The 16,055-nt window shown below is 40.2% G+C and overlaps 1 protein-coding gene across 5 annotated transcripts in view; it reads right to left on the minus strand.

Moving 5' to 3' along the window:
* VRK1 (VRK serine/threonine kinase 1) overlaps positions 1-16,055 on the minus strand; it is a 74,157-nt gene that overhangs the window by 23,802 nt on the left and 34,300 nt on the right. For all 5 annotated transcript variants that reach the window (XM_032837463.1, XM_032837464.1, XM_032837465.1 and 2 more), the window contains 6 exons: positions 15,220-15,384; positions 12,498-12,553; positions 4,503-4,572; positions 3,602-3,689; positions 1,236-1,344; positions 1,029-1,121 (listed from right to left, as the gene is read on the minus strand). In XM_032837463.1, the coding sequence (XP_032693354.1) occupies positions 1,029-1,121; positions 1,236-1,344; positions 3,602-3,689; positions 4,503-4,572; positions 12,498-12,553; positions 15,220-15,379 (576 nt within the window). In that variant the 5' untranslated portion in view covers positions 15,380-15,384. Of the gene's footprint in view, positions 1-1,028; positions 1,122-1,235; positions 1,345-3,601; positions 3,690-4,502; positions 4,573-12,497; positions 12,554-15,219; positions 15,385-16,055 lie in introns of those variants that run through there.

Here is a 16,055-nt window from a genome sequence, read left to right on the forward strand (position 1 = left end):
CACTCGCTTTTAACCTTTTTAAAAACATCTAACACAAGACATCTGGGAGTCCTGTGAGTGCCTGTAAGATTTCCCCATGAGCATGCTAGAGTTAAGCAACTTTCCTCTGCTGTACAGGGAGATCCCTGACCGCCAGCATGACAGAGACAGGGGATGGGGGCAATACCTGAGATGGTAGAAAATAAAGGGAAGGCGAAGGAGAAAGGGAAAGCTAGGCAAGACAAAGTTAAAGACTGGTTTGAGGGAAAAAAATAAAATGGAATGTCAACATAAACACACTTAAAATATGTAGACAACCCTTTCTTATACAGCATCAGTAAGACGCAAGAATATACATGGCGCCAATTCCATGCAGTGGCCTGACCAGGAGTGCCAGCCAAACCTTACTTTAAACAAAATTGTGGAAACGGCTTCAAGAAAATTGTATAAACCCCTCTATTCCAACTAAACTGATCTGAATAAAGGTATAATAACATTAGCTTTTCTCTTTTCCTTAAAAAGTAAAAATTACAAAGTGAATGCAATAAACTAAAAAAAAAAATGCACATTTGAATTCTAAACACTAAGGGTATACAAATTTAGACAGCTAAGATATTTCTGTAAACCAATTGATTTGAATAATCAACATGTTAAAGACCAAATTTTCCAAGTAACAGAACACTTATATTTGATGGATTTCTTGAACAAAGGAAATAAAAAAATGACAAAGCAGACAGGCAAACATAATTCATCGGTGCACTATATAATTTTAAGCTTCCACCCCCAAATAGCTATTTGAAATTCATTTTGTATCACAAGCACTTCTTCTGAATATTATTTAGGGCAAAATAGCCAACTTGATAAAGTGCCAACAAATCGCATCAAAAGTGTAGAATGTTAACTAGATAAAAGTGTCAAGAAGAAATATTATTATTACCATATCTACTCCAAAAAGTAAAACTTCTGCACAAGTTCAAAAGTTCAAAGCAACCATATTTGTTTTCAAACAACAGCTTTTAAATAGTAGAAATTAAAGTTAATAAAACTACCTGGTCAGGATTCTTGTAGCTCAAAAGAAGATTTGAGGCCTTGATATCTCCGTGTACATACTCGTGCTCGTGAATATATTCCAGAATATCCAGCTACGAAAGCATCATATAGAATAAATTAATGCAGTACCTAACACCAGCCAGCAGAGGACCGAGCTTCAACACAACTCGCCTTTACTGGATTAAAAGAAGAGGAATGTAGCTCACAATTCTCAAGCTTAGCTGCAAGACAGTTTTCCGAGAAAACCTTCTGGCATTTGCTTCATATATTTTCTGAAGGTCACTCCCAAAGCGATCCATTATCATAAACCTGTAACTAAAGACAAACAAGAAAAGTCAATGAACTAAACAGAACTCGAAAAAACCTACTTTGCGGTGACTAGTCTCCCTTGACAGTAATTTTTCCAAGGCCATGTTTAGTGAGAGAGCAGAATGAAAGGGGAAGAAAGGAGAGAGAAGGAAAGAAAGGCAAATGTTTGAAACCCCTTCTTCCAACTAGAAATCTCAAGAGTTGGGAGTGTTTCCCTGTGCTGCCTTGAGGGCCTCCTGGTGGCAGCCAGGGAGTTTCCTGAGATACTGGTCAACGTAAGGTGACCAGTCTACAGACAAGACACTGGCAGATTCATTCACAGGAAAGATAAAACAATCCGTGTAAGACTGGTATCATGGATTTTCCCCAAACTGAAGTTAATTTATGTTTCTGTATTTAGCTTGTTGTCTGTGACTGTTTTTCTTTACTTTTAGGGTACATTTTGGCAGTATTAACATTTTACTAAAATTGAGACTATAAAGAGATGCTGTCACAGTAACTAAATTCCATAAAATTATGTAAAAGGTATAAAGGGGCTGTATGTTAAATACTCAAAGGACAAAACCTAGCGAAGAACAAATATCCTGGGGAAACGGACAGATTTCTGCTTTTGCCACAAACCCACTATGTTACCTTGGCCAAGTCACATTACTTCTGTAAGCCCCAATTCCCACAGGTACTGAATGACAGCGTGGGGCCTCCTGCGTGCTGAGGTCTTTTCTGGCACTCAAATTCCAACATTCGACAACCATAAGTGACATTTCTATGTGTACCTGAAAAGCAACACCTCACTCCAGTAACACAGTTCACTGTATGCTCTGAGGATCACTTTTATCTTTATCCAGCGTTCCAGATTCTGACTCGTCTGGTTAAATCACTCCATAAATCAGTAAAAACTAAGACCACATTCACAATGTCCCTTCCAACTGCCTAAGATGAGTGATGACCATCATAACAACAGTGAGCATGGACTGAAGCCTTCTGAACACGGCACTATTCTAATTACTTCGGATGTAGAACCCCTGCTATATGTGTAATTATTCCTGGTTCTATCCTACTTCTCCAGAAATTTTCATAAAAACTACAGAGACTTGTCCCAGCAAAACCATATGTAAAAAAACGCTGTCATTTCAGTAAATTCATCCTATTTCCTAAGAGATACAGATACAGGATAAGAACTTCCAAACATAAAACAGCGCGGGCTGCCCACCCAGCAACTACCTCTCCTCTCCACCCTTCCCAACGGAGCGGCAACTGCGTCCAAGCAGTCCATCCTCTGCCACACGGCTGCACTTCACCGGGCCAGCCACTTGATCACTCAGCCCCTGCCCGTGGCAGGTTTGACAATGAGCACCGATAAAACCCAGACCAAGAAACATGAGAGGAAGGGAGGTTCCTTTGCCAGGAAAGGAAAACACACAACAAGCAATACCTCCTATTGCCGTGGACTGCTGTGTCTGTCTGCATGTGACGCCCAGAAATGGGGCAGCCACCTGAGGCCGTACAGTGGAGAATTAATACAGCACAAAGCCAAGAGGAGGAGGGCAAAAGAGCAAGATAAAGGAACCGGGGCCCCTGACAGTCACATCAGAGAGCAGAGTTTTCCTTTACTTACAGCTGAAAGCACCCTAACCAATACACCCCCAGGGCCGAACTAAATCTACTCCTCGGACGGCTGCCAGCCTACTCCAGGAAGTTCCATTCATTCATGCGAGTATTTTTAAAAATGTCAATCATGCACCAAAGCACGGGAGGTTTTCTCCAACTCAGCAGTGCCAGCAATGCTCTCTCTCCAATCTCAGAACTCCTAAGACACGAACAAATCAGAGTCACAGAGTTTAGTAGCACTTCGTGGCTGTTAATTGTCTCATTCATGTTTGTTTTCTCTCACCAGCCACGCTGAAATGTCATAAAGAGGACGCTGCTACGGGCAGATCGTGTATCTAATACAAAAGGCCAAACTGAAGCCTGAAGGGCTCCCTTTCCCATAAATGACATGGAGTTCTTGTCTGCTTGCTTGCTTATTTATAAGAGGAGATAATGCAGGGTGCATCTGCTCTGTTCCTGCTCGTCAGCTGGGCTCCAGGCAGGTGCCAGTGCTCCACACAAGTCCTCCGGACTAGGGCTCATGTCCTGTTCGTCTCTGCCAAGTGCGTGCCCCGCAGCCCAGAGGGAGACCAAGCAGAAACGCAGGTGCTCAGTAAACCATGGTCAGTGAGTGCTCAAAAGAGGGAGAAGAAACACAAAGCATGCAAATTTTTACCTCTTTCCATTTTTATCATGTAGGCCAGACCCCCAATACTTAGGAACACCCAGGTACTTCAGTTTATGGGTACGAATCCACTTCTGAACTACAAGTTAAAAACACAGGCTTATGATTTCACTTTTCTTCTACATGATTTTTTAAATCATTAAGAGCAGAATGCACTTGCACATGTAATAAGATTTCATCTTTTTTTCATAAAAAAGTGAGCAATACATTATAATAACAAATAACAAGTACCTTTCAATCAAAGCATTTTTATTAACATACAAAACTTTATCCTGCTCTAAACATTGTCTTTAAAATGAAAAATCTCCGATAGGCATTAAAAAAAAAGAAAACCCAACCACAGCATGCCAGCTGTCCTTACGAGCGCTAATGATGTAAATGGTTACTCACTTCTCCAGAAAGACTTACTTTTTACCTAACCTAGAAGTTGTTTACCTCATTTCTAAAGGTCAGTAACCAGGAAATGACGCTCAAGGGGTGGCAGGAGCTTGAAGAGGTCCTGCTCTCTTCCCCGCAGGCTGTTCTAACTCATCAACTACAGCATCCCCCCTCCACCCAGGTTATGTTCCCCAAAGTTTAGAAAAAATGTTCAAAAAGACTGGGAGTCCCATGCATGAATTAGGATTACTTCTTAATTTTTTATGCTATTTCCTAAATCCTATATCCTCTAACTAACTTTATTCTGTATCAATATAGATGAAATCTTATACCAAACCCAGTAAGAGATCAAAATTCTTTCAAACAAATCTCATTAAAATGAAATTTACTTAAAAAGAGAAAAAATAGATATAACAAAGCGTCATAATATCAGATCCAGTGCTCTTGTCTTGACTTCACACAACAAGCAGCGGTCACTTTAACAAGGTAGACACATGTGTGCTGTGCTCCTTACTTTGCTCTGGTTTGGCGGCTCGCTGGTAGAACTTGAGTTCAGTAAAGAGCGGTCCATTGTCACTGGGCTCCTTAAAACATAAGAGGTTATTGGCGCTAGCAGTCATTAACATTATGGAGTCATTTTCAATGAAACTTCAAAGAACACTAACATCAGTGTTTCTTTCCAATGTAATTATGATACTTAAGTTTGTAACTATTTTTATGGGACACACTCTTTCAAAACGTTTTAGATATTCTCAGAAGAGTCCATGAATCTTATATTTTTCTCAAAGTCCATTTCTGTAAGTGAAAATGTTCAAAATCAGATAAACAGCTCTGTCTTTGCAGAAGTTTAAGAAAAATCTTTAAACTCATTTTCATCTTTGTTAAGCTTTCTCTTAAGCAATGATTGGCAACCATGTGAACCAAGGGGCTACCAGATGTTTCTGAGATCCAATAAAATTCCAATACCTGACTTAACCAATTAGTGACAAAATCCAACTCTTTTCCCTGTTTCTCAGTACAGCTGTATCCAGTTGATCAGGACTGGCAGACACCAACCTTGTCACAAAGGGAATCTTCTAGAACTCCAGAGCCTCGAGCAAGTACTGTCCACTTAGTGGTATCCCTTCCTTGCTGACACTGATTCCTGCCTTTTTCAAACTAAGGAGCCCCACGATTACCTTCCCACATGAGAATTCAAAGTCAAGAGGAAACCAGGGCTCAGTAATAACTGTTTCCAACCAACTTTACCAGACTACATTCATTTTACATTTTAAAGGCTACTAACAGTTAAAATGATTTGTAAAGAATTATATATGCACAAAAAGGCATGGACAAACAAGAAATATCAGCCTGTTGGGGAGTTTTGTGCCTTGTTAAATAGACATGGAAAGATAAAAAAGATATTACAATTTTGTGGACTTCTTAAATAGTAAATTGTATCTGAATCAAAAGTGGTTTGTGGGCACCTGGGTGGCTCAGTGGGTTAAAAGCTCTGCCTTCGGCTCAGGTCGTGATCCCAAGGTCCTGGGATAGAGCCCCACATCGCATTGGGCTCTCTGCTCAGCGGGGAGCCTGCTTCCCTTCCCCTCTCTCTGCCTGCCTCTCTGCCTACCTATGATCTCGGTCTGTCAAATAAATAAATAAAATTTAAAAAAAAAAAAGTGGTTTGTATGTCATGTTGATCATTTCTGTTGGTATTATCTTGTTTATCAAGAACCCGAGAAAAATTCTGAAAAGCAGTGAAAACTTCGAACGAGGAAGCTAACATTTCTAAACTAATTATAAGGTTGCTTTTCCTTTAGGAAATGCAGGAAGAAAGTTATCTTGGACAGAACAGCCGTGTAGCTGGAGTTGCAAGGTCAGCAGAGCATTAGAAGAAATGACCATGAGGCCCACTAGCTTCAGGAATCCCCAGTTAAAGTGTGTATAGGAAGACGGGTCAGCCAATCTGCAAGGAATCGGGCAGCACCTAGTTAAGAACAAGCAGTCAATAGCAAACAGGCAACATGCATAACCAACACGTGGACCAGAACCTGAAAATAAACGTGCCTTGTTCCAGGTGTACTTGTTAGCCCAGCCTGGAAACAGAATGGTACATGGGGCTTGGCATCTCAACACCTCTTAAGAAATAGAAACTAACCAACACACAAGCTATGAATGCAAGTCCCTCATCTTTGGACGCAGTACCTCAAGCTTCACCATAACCTATGGCTCATTCCTTGGCATCGATGCTCTCTGGACAGACACCTGTCCCTGTTCAGGGCCCACAGCAGGCCCTCAGCAGGAGCAGCACTCTCAGTGAAAGAAATGAAAGTAGTGGAAATTCAAGAGAAGACATTTTGGTGAAGTTACTCTCCAAAGACTAACTTTTAGAATAGCTTATTAATATAATTCAGGTTTGAAAGGGGTTTTCCTAAGACAAATCCTGGCTTATTACCATCAGTATAAAATTCTGATTCATTCCGTTCCAACCTATGTCATATCAACTTTAATTTCCAAGCTTCCCTTTGGGCAATAATTTATTAAACTTATAATAATAAGAATCAACCTATATAAATCAGACTATTATAATGAAAGCCCCACTACAATGAAGGCTCTTTGAGCTCATTTCATACTTTTTTCTAATCCAATAAGGTTCCATTATAACAAAATAAAGGAGCTACTTCCTTGGCATTGCACTCTGGCCAAAGCTCGCTATTTCTGTGGAAGAAAATACCTTAACTCATAACTAAAATTTTATTAACATATTTCAAATCTAAAATACTTTGCCAACTCTATAATAGCCAAGATTTAGAAAAGAAATTGGGACTGACATTTTAACTAGAATATCACTAAACGTTTCTTTAAGACTTCTAAGTGTCAAAATGAAGATGACAACAGAAAAAAAATTAAAATGTGATATATTTCAATGGCACCCTCTAAAAGCAACTGGCTGCCATTTAAAAATGAAGCTGTATAAAGTTTCCCCTTCCCACCAAAAAATTATGATATATGAATTGAAAATTCAGGTCACTTCTCATAAAGTCAGTGAAAGAAATTAAACATCAGTCTGCAAACTTCTTGCCACGGAACTTTGAAACAAAGACTTTATGTCTGTTCAAAGTGACCAGGATATAAAGAACTGTTAGGGTACAAGACCCAAAAGTCCGCCCTCCCCCTCAGTTCTGCTCTGAGCTCACTGATGTGACTGCAAAAGGGGAGTATAACTGAAAACTAATTTGTTATCAAGGCTGTTAACAAGAAAACACAAAAGAGTATTTTTTTCTTCTTGCATTATCCAACTTATTACCAATTTCCCATTTCTCGGGGCACATCATCTTTCCTGAGATAAAATACAGACATGGTGTCTCAGTTATCTAAAGGCAAAGAATACAAGTTTACCATCTCTGGTGACCTTAGCACCATGACTCTGAGGCTGCTCCCTAAGTCAATACGGAGTAAGGCCCTAAGCAAAACCAGAGTGGTCATTTGGTAGGAGAAAGAAAATACTTAGTATGTACCTAAACATCTATCTTGAACATGTCTGTCTTCACTTCATTTCCAGACCAAATGTAAGAATCTGCGGGTTAACCATCTGAGGCTCTTTCACGGAGCAGGGACGCATATTAGCAGCAGCCACGTCTTCTGACAAATCTTCCACCCGCAGGGGAAGCCCGAACAGAAGCACGGGGTACCTGCCGCCTCCACTGAATGAAAGGACCCCAAAGGTACACATGAGCACGCATGATTCCACGGAAAATAATTACGGTGCTCTGTGCACCACACTCTACCAGCGGTTCTCAACCTTGAGGCACAGAAGAATCCCCTGGGGAGCTTTACTAAAAATACCAATAACCAGGCTCTGCAATCGGAGATTCTGATTATAGCGCACTACCACTGTGGTATAGTCACTCTACTTCTTAGTAGAGAACCACTGTTTGATTTGATATGCCACTGCATTATTAAGTCTAACTTCACGTTAAAAATCAACTTGCCTTCGACTATTTTTTTAAGATTTATTTATTTATTTATATGAGGGGGTGGGGGAGAGAACGCATGCACCAAAGGAGAGGGAGAAGCAGACTCCCAGCTGAGCAGGAAGGCTTATGCAGGCTCCATCCCAGGACCCCGAGATGATGACCCGAGCTGAAGGGAGACACTTAACCAACTGAGCCACCCAGGTGCCCCAGTCTTCCATTATTTTTTAAATAACATTTGCTAAGGTGATTTTTCTCCAAAGATAATATATGTGCTTACGTTAGAAAATTTGGAGATATTTTGACATATTTTCTTCATATATATGGCTATTTTATAAAATTACCTCCATACTACATATAGTTTTGTATTTTGCTTTTTGTTTTTTAGTAATTACTTATGAAAGGTCCCCAAAGAGTAGTACCCGTTCTTTGAAAACATGATTTTTAATAGACCCTAATGTTTTAAATGGCAAATGTTCATAAGCAGTTGATTTTCATACTGGAAAGAACTGACATTCATTTTACAGGTTTGTGTTTGACAAACCATTTCCACCTTTAATATTATAAAGCTCTGAGAGCAAAGACTTACAGAGTAGTTGTGGACAGAGCTACGTCACAGCACATCACAAGTGAAGGCAAATGATGCTACTTGAAAAGACACAGACCGCAGATGAAAGTGGGTGGCCCCAAGAAATCAAAAGGTGCTGCGAAATTACGGTTATAAAGTTTTCAGAATAAAGCAGGCATTTATAAACGTCATAAAGAAAATAAGTTTACAACAAGAACAACAAAGTAAGTTTACAAGAAAACAACTTGAAATCCAGCTAAGGAAAAAAACACTTACAAGATTAAAAGCGACTGTGGCCTGGGAAGGATATTAGCATCTGAAATGGTAAAATAAATGTAAACAGAATGAATGCTACTAGAGTTTCAAGGAGTTCAGAGAGGATGAGGATCTGGAAAGGAATCAGCAATAGCAGCTACTGGGCTCTCCCTGAGAGAGAAAAGGGAACGTCAGTAACACTGATTTGTTTACGGCATTCTTCCAGGATCACAGACAAACTACCACACTGAAAATGTTACTGAGATATTAAATGCAAAAGAGAAATTGACTGAATATTTATCATTGTCCTCATTACAAAGAGAAGGAGTAATACCAGCCAATGGAAACAGAACTAAATTAGGAGACAGGAGAGATGCAGAGCACTAAACGAGGTTTGATAACAAAAGGCTTTAAAATTAGAAATAGAGAGTAATTTACTACCTTATTAAGCAGTTAGGAAATACTTGTTCCTACACATTTTTTTCATAACTCTGTAAGTAAAACAGGTAGTACAAGTGATGTTACATTAAATAACAACTAAAACATTTAGAATGACCCATAATAAAGAAGAGCATCATCATTCTACACTAAACCATGGCTGGGAGAACCTCGGGCTCTCCAGAAGAAAGACAGTGCCCCACCAGTGCCACCCATAAGGTGCGGCCCTGGCAGTGTCCTTCCAACACATGGGGAGGGTAGTGCAGGTTAGCCAGCTGCAAGATGGTCACAGCCAGCCACATTTTTTGAACCTCAAGATTATGAGAAGTCATAGATATATAAGTGGACTTGCTCTCTTCTCACAATGGAAACTTCTTAAAGATCCTAAGAAGAAAGTAGTCTTGCCCTTAGATTTTTAATTTTAATCTGACATACCAAAGGCAAATGCAGATAACATTCTGCGTTTCCATATAAACAACTCAATTTAATAGCAAGAATTTTCCTTCCTCTGATAGAGCAGCAAGTAAATATTTCAAAAGAAATATTAGTCCATAAAGAGAGAGAAAAATCCAAAATGAAAAGGCTTATTAAAGAAAAGCAAAATGCCAGGACACACCCATCAGGGTATCAACTTTACTTACAGGCCTGACAGAGTAACTGGGAGCCAATTAGCCCCCTGCTGTAAACAAATGTAAAAATTGGACAAAACAGATGGAATCACTCCTTTCAGACATTAGACAGAATAGGCAGTAGAGACTGTGACCTCTAAAAATTGGGAAACAAATCAGGGCATGTGCGTGGCCCAGATAGCTGAGCGGCCAACCCTTGGTTTCAGATCAGGTCACAGTCTCAGGGTCCCGAAACTAGGCCCGAGTCAGGCTCTGCACTCAGCAGGGAGTCTGCTTGAGATTCTCTCCCTCTGGCCCCGCCTCCCTCTTGCACACACACACTCTTTCTCTTGCTCTAGTAAATAAATAAATAACATCTTAAAAAGGCGACGGGGGGGGGGGGGGGGGACCAACACAGTGAGCCCCAGGCCAGCCTCCGCTTTCCTCATAGAGGCACAAGGAGTAAAAAGGAGGCGATTCAGGGTTCTGCAGGGCAAAAAGGAGACCAGGCGCCAATAACCCTGATGCCAAAACCAAACAATGAGATTGGACATTTTTAAAATTTAGAAATATTAGATAAAACAAAGACCAATATCCCTCACGAACAAAAATGGAAAACTTCTTAACAAAATACTGGCAAATCAATGCCAGCATTATGTATAAAGTATAATACATCAGAACTCAGTGGCATGTATGTTAAGAATACAAGTTTTACACTCAAATTACCAGTCGATATTACTGCCACATTAACGGAATGAAGGAGAGAAATCCTATGATCCACCTCAAAAGGTGCACAAAAAGCATTCAACCAACAAACACGCAAACGACAAACGGGGAGAAAATATTCACAATGCACACATCTGGAATAGGACCTGCATCCAGAACAACTTTCTTACTACTCAATTATAAAGAGTAAAACTACCTAGGTCTTTCAAGCAAACAAACAAAAACTGAGGAGGCACTTCACAAAGGAAAATACATGAATGGCCAATAGGCACAATTACTTGGAAAAACTAATCAAAGTGAGCCATCAGGTAAAACTCTGAGACCTTCCTACACACGCAACATCACGGCGGCAAAACATTCCAACCCACCCGACAACCACACACTCTGGAGAATCTGGAGCAACCAGAACTCTCCTCCATCACTGGCGGATGTACAAAAGGGCACAACCACTTGGGAAATCTGTCTGGTACTTTCTTATAGATTTAAATATACACCTTCCCTACAAACCAGCAATTCTTCTTCCAGGTATTTATCCAAGAAAAATAAAAACCCTGTAGAAAAACTTTCATAAGAGCTGTATTTATAATAGCCAAAAACTGACAATCAACAGGAAATGGAAAAAAAAGACTATGTCTATATAATATTCTGACGAGTAAGACTGAATGAGTGACTGATATACCAACAATACAAATGAGCCTATTAAACATTCTGCAGAGCATGAGAAGTCAGAAACAAAACAGTATACCCTGTATAATACCATTTATATGATGTTCTAGACAAGACTAATCCACAGCACCAAAAACAAAACAAAACAAAATAAAACCTCAAAGGGTCCCTGAAGTAGGGGTCTGACCAAAAAAGTCTATAAGAAATCTTTCTGGGTTGACAGAAATGCTGTATATTTTGATACAGGTGGAAGCCATACAGGTATAGGCACTTGTCAAAAGTATTCAAATTATTTAATATATATTATGGTTTTCCTTGTAAAAACTATGCCTTAATAAAAAAGTATTAAAAACAATCACTAAAACAATTCAGGTCCAAAAGAGTTAATTCACAAGGGATCAAATATATTCCTCATTTAAAAGAATGTGAAATAAAACAAACCAACACACAAAACTCCAGGATAATTCTGACTTCTGTAGCCCTTAGAAAAAAAGGACGAATGGGGAACTTATGATAGTAATTTGCCCCAATAACAGACCCTGTTATCTCTCCTATTATTTAACAAAAACATATTCTTCACACAAGTAAAGAACTTTGAGAGAAGAGTTAAAAATGGAAGTTTGTAAGCAGAAAGATGCATAATATAGTCTTAACAAAAACAGTAGTTAAATGCCTTTTAGTGTACCACTGTATAAGCTGTATAAGTGTATAAGCATGCTCATATCAGATGGGATGCTGTTAACCTTTACTCATTACAAACCAATTTCAACATTAGTTGAGCAAAAAGAAGGTTCAAAGTGATCACAATTAAATATATAATTTACTAAAATGGATGTGGAAGGGAAGAAAACTGGGAATAAAATGAAAAAGACTGACCAAGTGGAAGTTCAGAAGCAAATGCTAGATAAAATACAGTAAAGTTTCATTAAAGTAGTATGGTCTTGTGGGATAAAAATAAGAAAGTATCTCATCTATTGTAAATACAGCTGAAATAATAAGAATGAGCTGAATATTTTTATTCTACATTTGTACACCTCCATACTTTCGTTCATTTTTTTTCCCCAAATACTAGGATCACTCTAATTTAAAAGAGAGGAAATGGACTTTTTGAATTCAAATTATTTAAAACTATAAAGATACTTTTGTGTCTTATTAAACACTGCTAAAAACGTAGTACCTTATGGTTTAATTAATTCTAGTTATCAAAAAGGATATAAAATATCCTTTATCCTTATAAAATAAACACTACACCCATTCAACAAAAAAGAAAATCAGCTAAAATATTTTCTTACCACTTTTACAACACAAGGTGCATCGTTGCCCACCGATTTTGAAGAATTCATATCAGCTGTTTGAAAAAGTGACATATGTAATATCAGAACAAGAAGTAGCATTATTTTAATTAGTCTGTTACTAACCCTTTGTTAATCTTTCAGTTTGTATATCTATAACTCCTTGATAGAATAAATTTCTGTTCCCAAGTATGTGTCTCAGCATATCATTACAGTATATTTCATCAATTTGAAGACTTTTTTTTTTCATGATTTAACATGTCTGAAATTGGAATGCATTTTTATAATTGCTGGTATCTTCAATATGATCATCAATTAAGTATGGAAAACTCTGAGTTAAAGATTTCCTTAATTTAAACGTACTCATGGCTTTTGATATGCTAATGTAGGTTGTGAAGTCCAAAGAGGATGATAACTGATGACATTTCTTAAATTTCACAAACCAGGGAACCTTCCTAAGAAGGGCGGCGGGGAGGTAAAAGGGAGCTAAAGTTCCAGAAGCACTAATTTGGGAGAGGAAATTCATCTGTATCAACAGTTAGGATGTTGGCACTAGAACTTTGAACTGCCAACCATAACTGTCACATGGCTGCCATTTTATTTCACGCAAATAAAGCACAGGAATCAGTATTCCAGTCAGGAACATAAGACTGCCCACATTCATGAAACACGTATTTTTACCAAGTACCTATGATATGCCAGTTTCTAGGAAACTGACTTAGTAATGAGCAGGAAGATATAATCGCTACTCTTATGAAGCTAACGTTTCAGTGGTAGGACACAGACCACAATTAAAATATAAAGAATGCTTAATGGTGTAGTAAGTGCTACAGCGGGAAAATGAGGCAGGAAGATGTGCTGCAAGCTCCTAAGAGAAACGTGACAGGGTGTCCCTGGAGCTGACACCCTGTGACAGTGAGGTGACAATGAGGGAATAAGCCACATAAATACCTGGGAAGAATATTCCAGGCAAACCAGCACGAACACCCTGACATGGAAGGCTTCTGCAAGTCTGAGGAAAGCAAGGAGGCCAGAGCAGCTGGAGAAAAGTAAGTGAGGTGGAAAGTAACAAGGGACAGATCAGAAAAGCAGCAGGGACCAAACAGCAGCATGACAGGTGACATAAGGCTGTCACTATGACTGAGCTGGAGAGCCACGGGAAGGTTCTAGGAAGAGAACTGGCAAGATCAGACTTTGATTTAAGAATTCCTCAGGCTTCTTAGTGGAGAACGGAGTGCAGAGGGCAAGGGCAGAAGCAGAGAGGTCAGCCAGGCTACTAGGTAGGCTACATGGTAGCAGTCAAGGTGGTGGTAAGTGGTCACACTGTGGACGTATGTTCAAAGAAGAGCCAACAGAATTTGTTGATAAACTGGATAGGAGGGCAAAAGGTAGAAAGGAGGTAAGGAGGGCTCCAGGTTTACAGCCTAAGCAACTGGAAAGAGGAAGTTGCTACTTACTAAGATGGAGGAAACTGCAGGAAGAGCTGGTGCTCTGGCGAGCCTTATGTCTGAGATGCTTAGTAAACATCCAAGTTCACGCGCTTAAGAGGCAGTTGATATACATGTCTTGACTTCAGAAGAATGGCCCAAGTTGGAGAAATAAGTTTGAGAGTCACTGACATTGAAACACTAGTCATTTAAAGCCATGACTCTGGAAGAGCCCCAGGGCATGAGAGTACCAGAGAAAAGAAGAAACGCTAGGCCCGAGTCCTAAGGCATTCTCGCACTAGATGTGAAGAGACGGAGAACGGCAAAGGAAAACAAGAAACAACCAACCAACGGGGAACAGAAGGATTTTGAAGAAATGGCAGCTACAGTAGTTCAGAGAGAAGAAGGAACACCAAGTCGCAAAAACAACTACCATGGGCAGATGGAAAGGTGTGAGCTCCAAGACACATCGTTCAGAGGCTGATTAGTAATACAGCAAGATTAGAACTTTTTAAATAAGCATTTAGTGTACAAAATGAGGATAGTATCCCAATAATACCGCACAGTTCAAATGAGGAAAGGGGGAAAAGGAAGCTTGATAATTCATTCAAACATCGTGTTATAAATACGCCAAGCACGAGGAACACAGTAAGAAGAGATGCCCTATTGCTGAGACGGAAAAGTAATTTCAACACAGCGTGAAAGGACTGTGAAAGCGCTGACACAAAGGGCCTATAAACTGACAGTACCCGCCCTAGCCTGAGCTTGGGAAAAATGAAACCAGAGAAGCATCACGTATGGAGATCAAGAGGCAAAGGGCAGCAGGACGGCCAAAGCGCAGACCCTGAGGGAATGCGAGGGATGAAGATTAAAACTAAGGAGGGACCAACGAGAGGGAGGGTCTCTATGCCATTCTCCTGTGTCTGCCACTTTATCCCCAAGGCCGGGGGGAGCCATTCCGGAAATTCAACTAGGCTAGGTCACTCAAGCCACAGCGTGGACAATGGGATGCAAAGGGACAAGACCCAGCAGAGAAGAGTCACTGCCGCAGTGAGGATCCAAACGAGCCTGAAAATGAGCGGCACCAGGGCAGGTTTACACAATATCTTTAAAATCTAAAGCACAATACTGCAGATATATCACCTTCTTTTTCTACTGTGACTAAATGAACTAACTTTTTGTCCACTCCTGTGTCATTGATACATTTTTGCCAAATCATACAGTATTAAGTTAAATGTAGATAATTAGGAACCTCTCCCAACTGAGAAACTATTTTGAGAATTGGTTATACTTACCAAGATATATACAACCAAAGCCGCCCTGGCCAATGGGAGAGCCCAGCTTCCACTCTTTCTTCGTCATGTCAGTGATTACCTCCCCAGGGGCAAAGTTTTCCGCAAGTCGTCTCTTTCCAGGGCCCTGTCTTCCAGCTTGAGCGGCTTTTACACGAGGCATTTTCACTATAAAACGAAAGAAAGCAACACTCAGAATTACAATCCTCGAAGTGCTGAAAACATTTTCCACTAAGGAAAGCTCTGTGCTACGAAGGCACTTTTCAAATGTGGAAGAGGACGTACGACATGAGAGCAGCTACTTTATACACAGCCCCCGACCCATCCTCACATCTCCGTGAAGATCACATCATCATCCCACTGCACAGATGAGGAAATGAAGACTCGGCAAAGCTTAGCAAGCTGTCTGAGGCTATAGTACCTACAAGGTGGCAAAGCAACAGAAATCTGCTCTGAGGACTAACCTGGCTCCACAGCCTCAATGCCATGGGCGACCGTTACAAGTCACCACAGTGGAGGAGAGAACGTTCCAGAACAGTGACAAGGGAATGGTGGCTGTCTGGTCATTTGGCTTCGCAGAAAAGGCAAAGCTGGCGACACCCAGCGCTCCAGGCTTCCCTTCTCACCCCTATGCTTTTGGCAGTGAATCTGGATTCACCTTTCTCACTCACAGCCAAGCTGAACGTAACACTGAGAGAAAGCAGTGTGCTGTAGTGAAAACAGCCCCGGGCTAGAATCAAAAGCCCCAGATTCCGGTGCAGCTAGGACACCAGTTAGTCTGGTGACCGTAACCAAGTCACTTCTCTCTGGGCTTTAACTGCCCTGAGACGTAGCTTACC

This window comes from Lontra canadensis, unplaced genomic scaffold, assembly GCF_010015895.1.
Source record: "Lontra canadensis isolate GAN:19392208 unplaced genomic scaffold, GSC_riverotter_1.0 scaffold98, whole genome shotgun sequence".
NCBI classification, from domain to species: Eukaryota; Metazoa; Chordata; class Mammalia; order Carnivora; family Mustelidae; genus Lontra; species Lontra canadensis.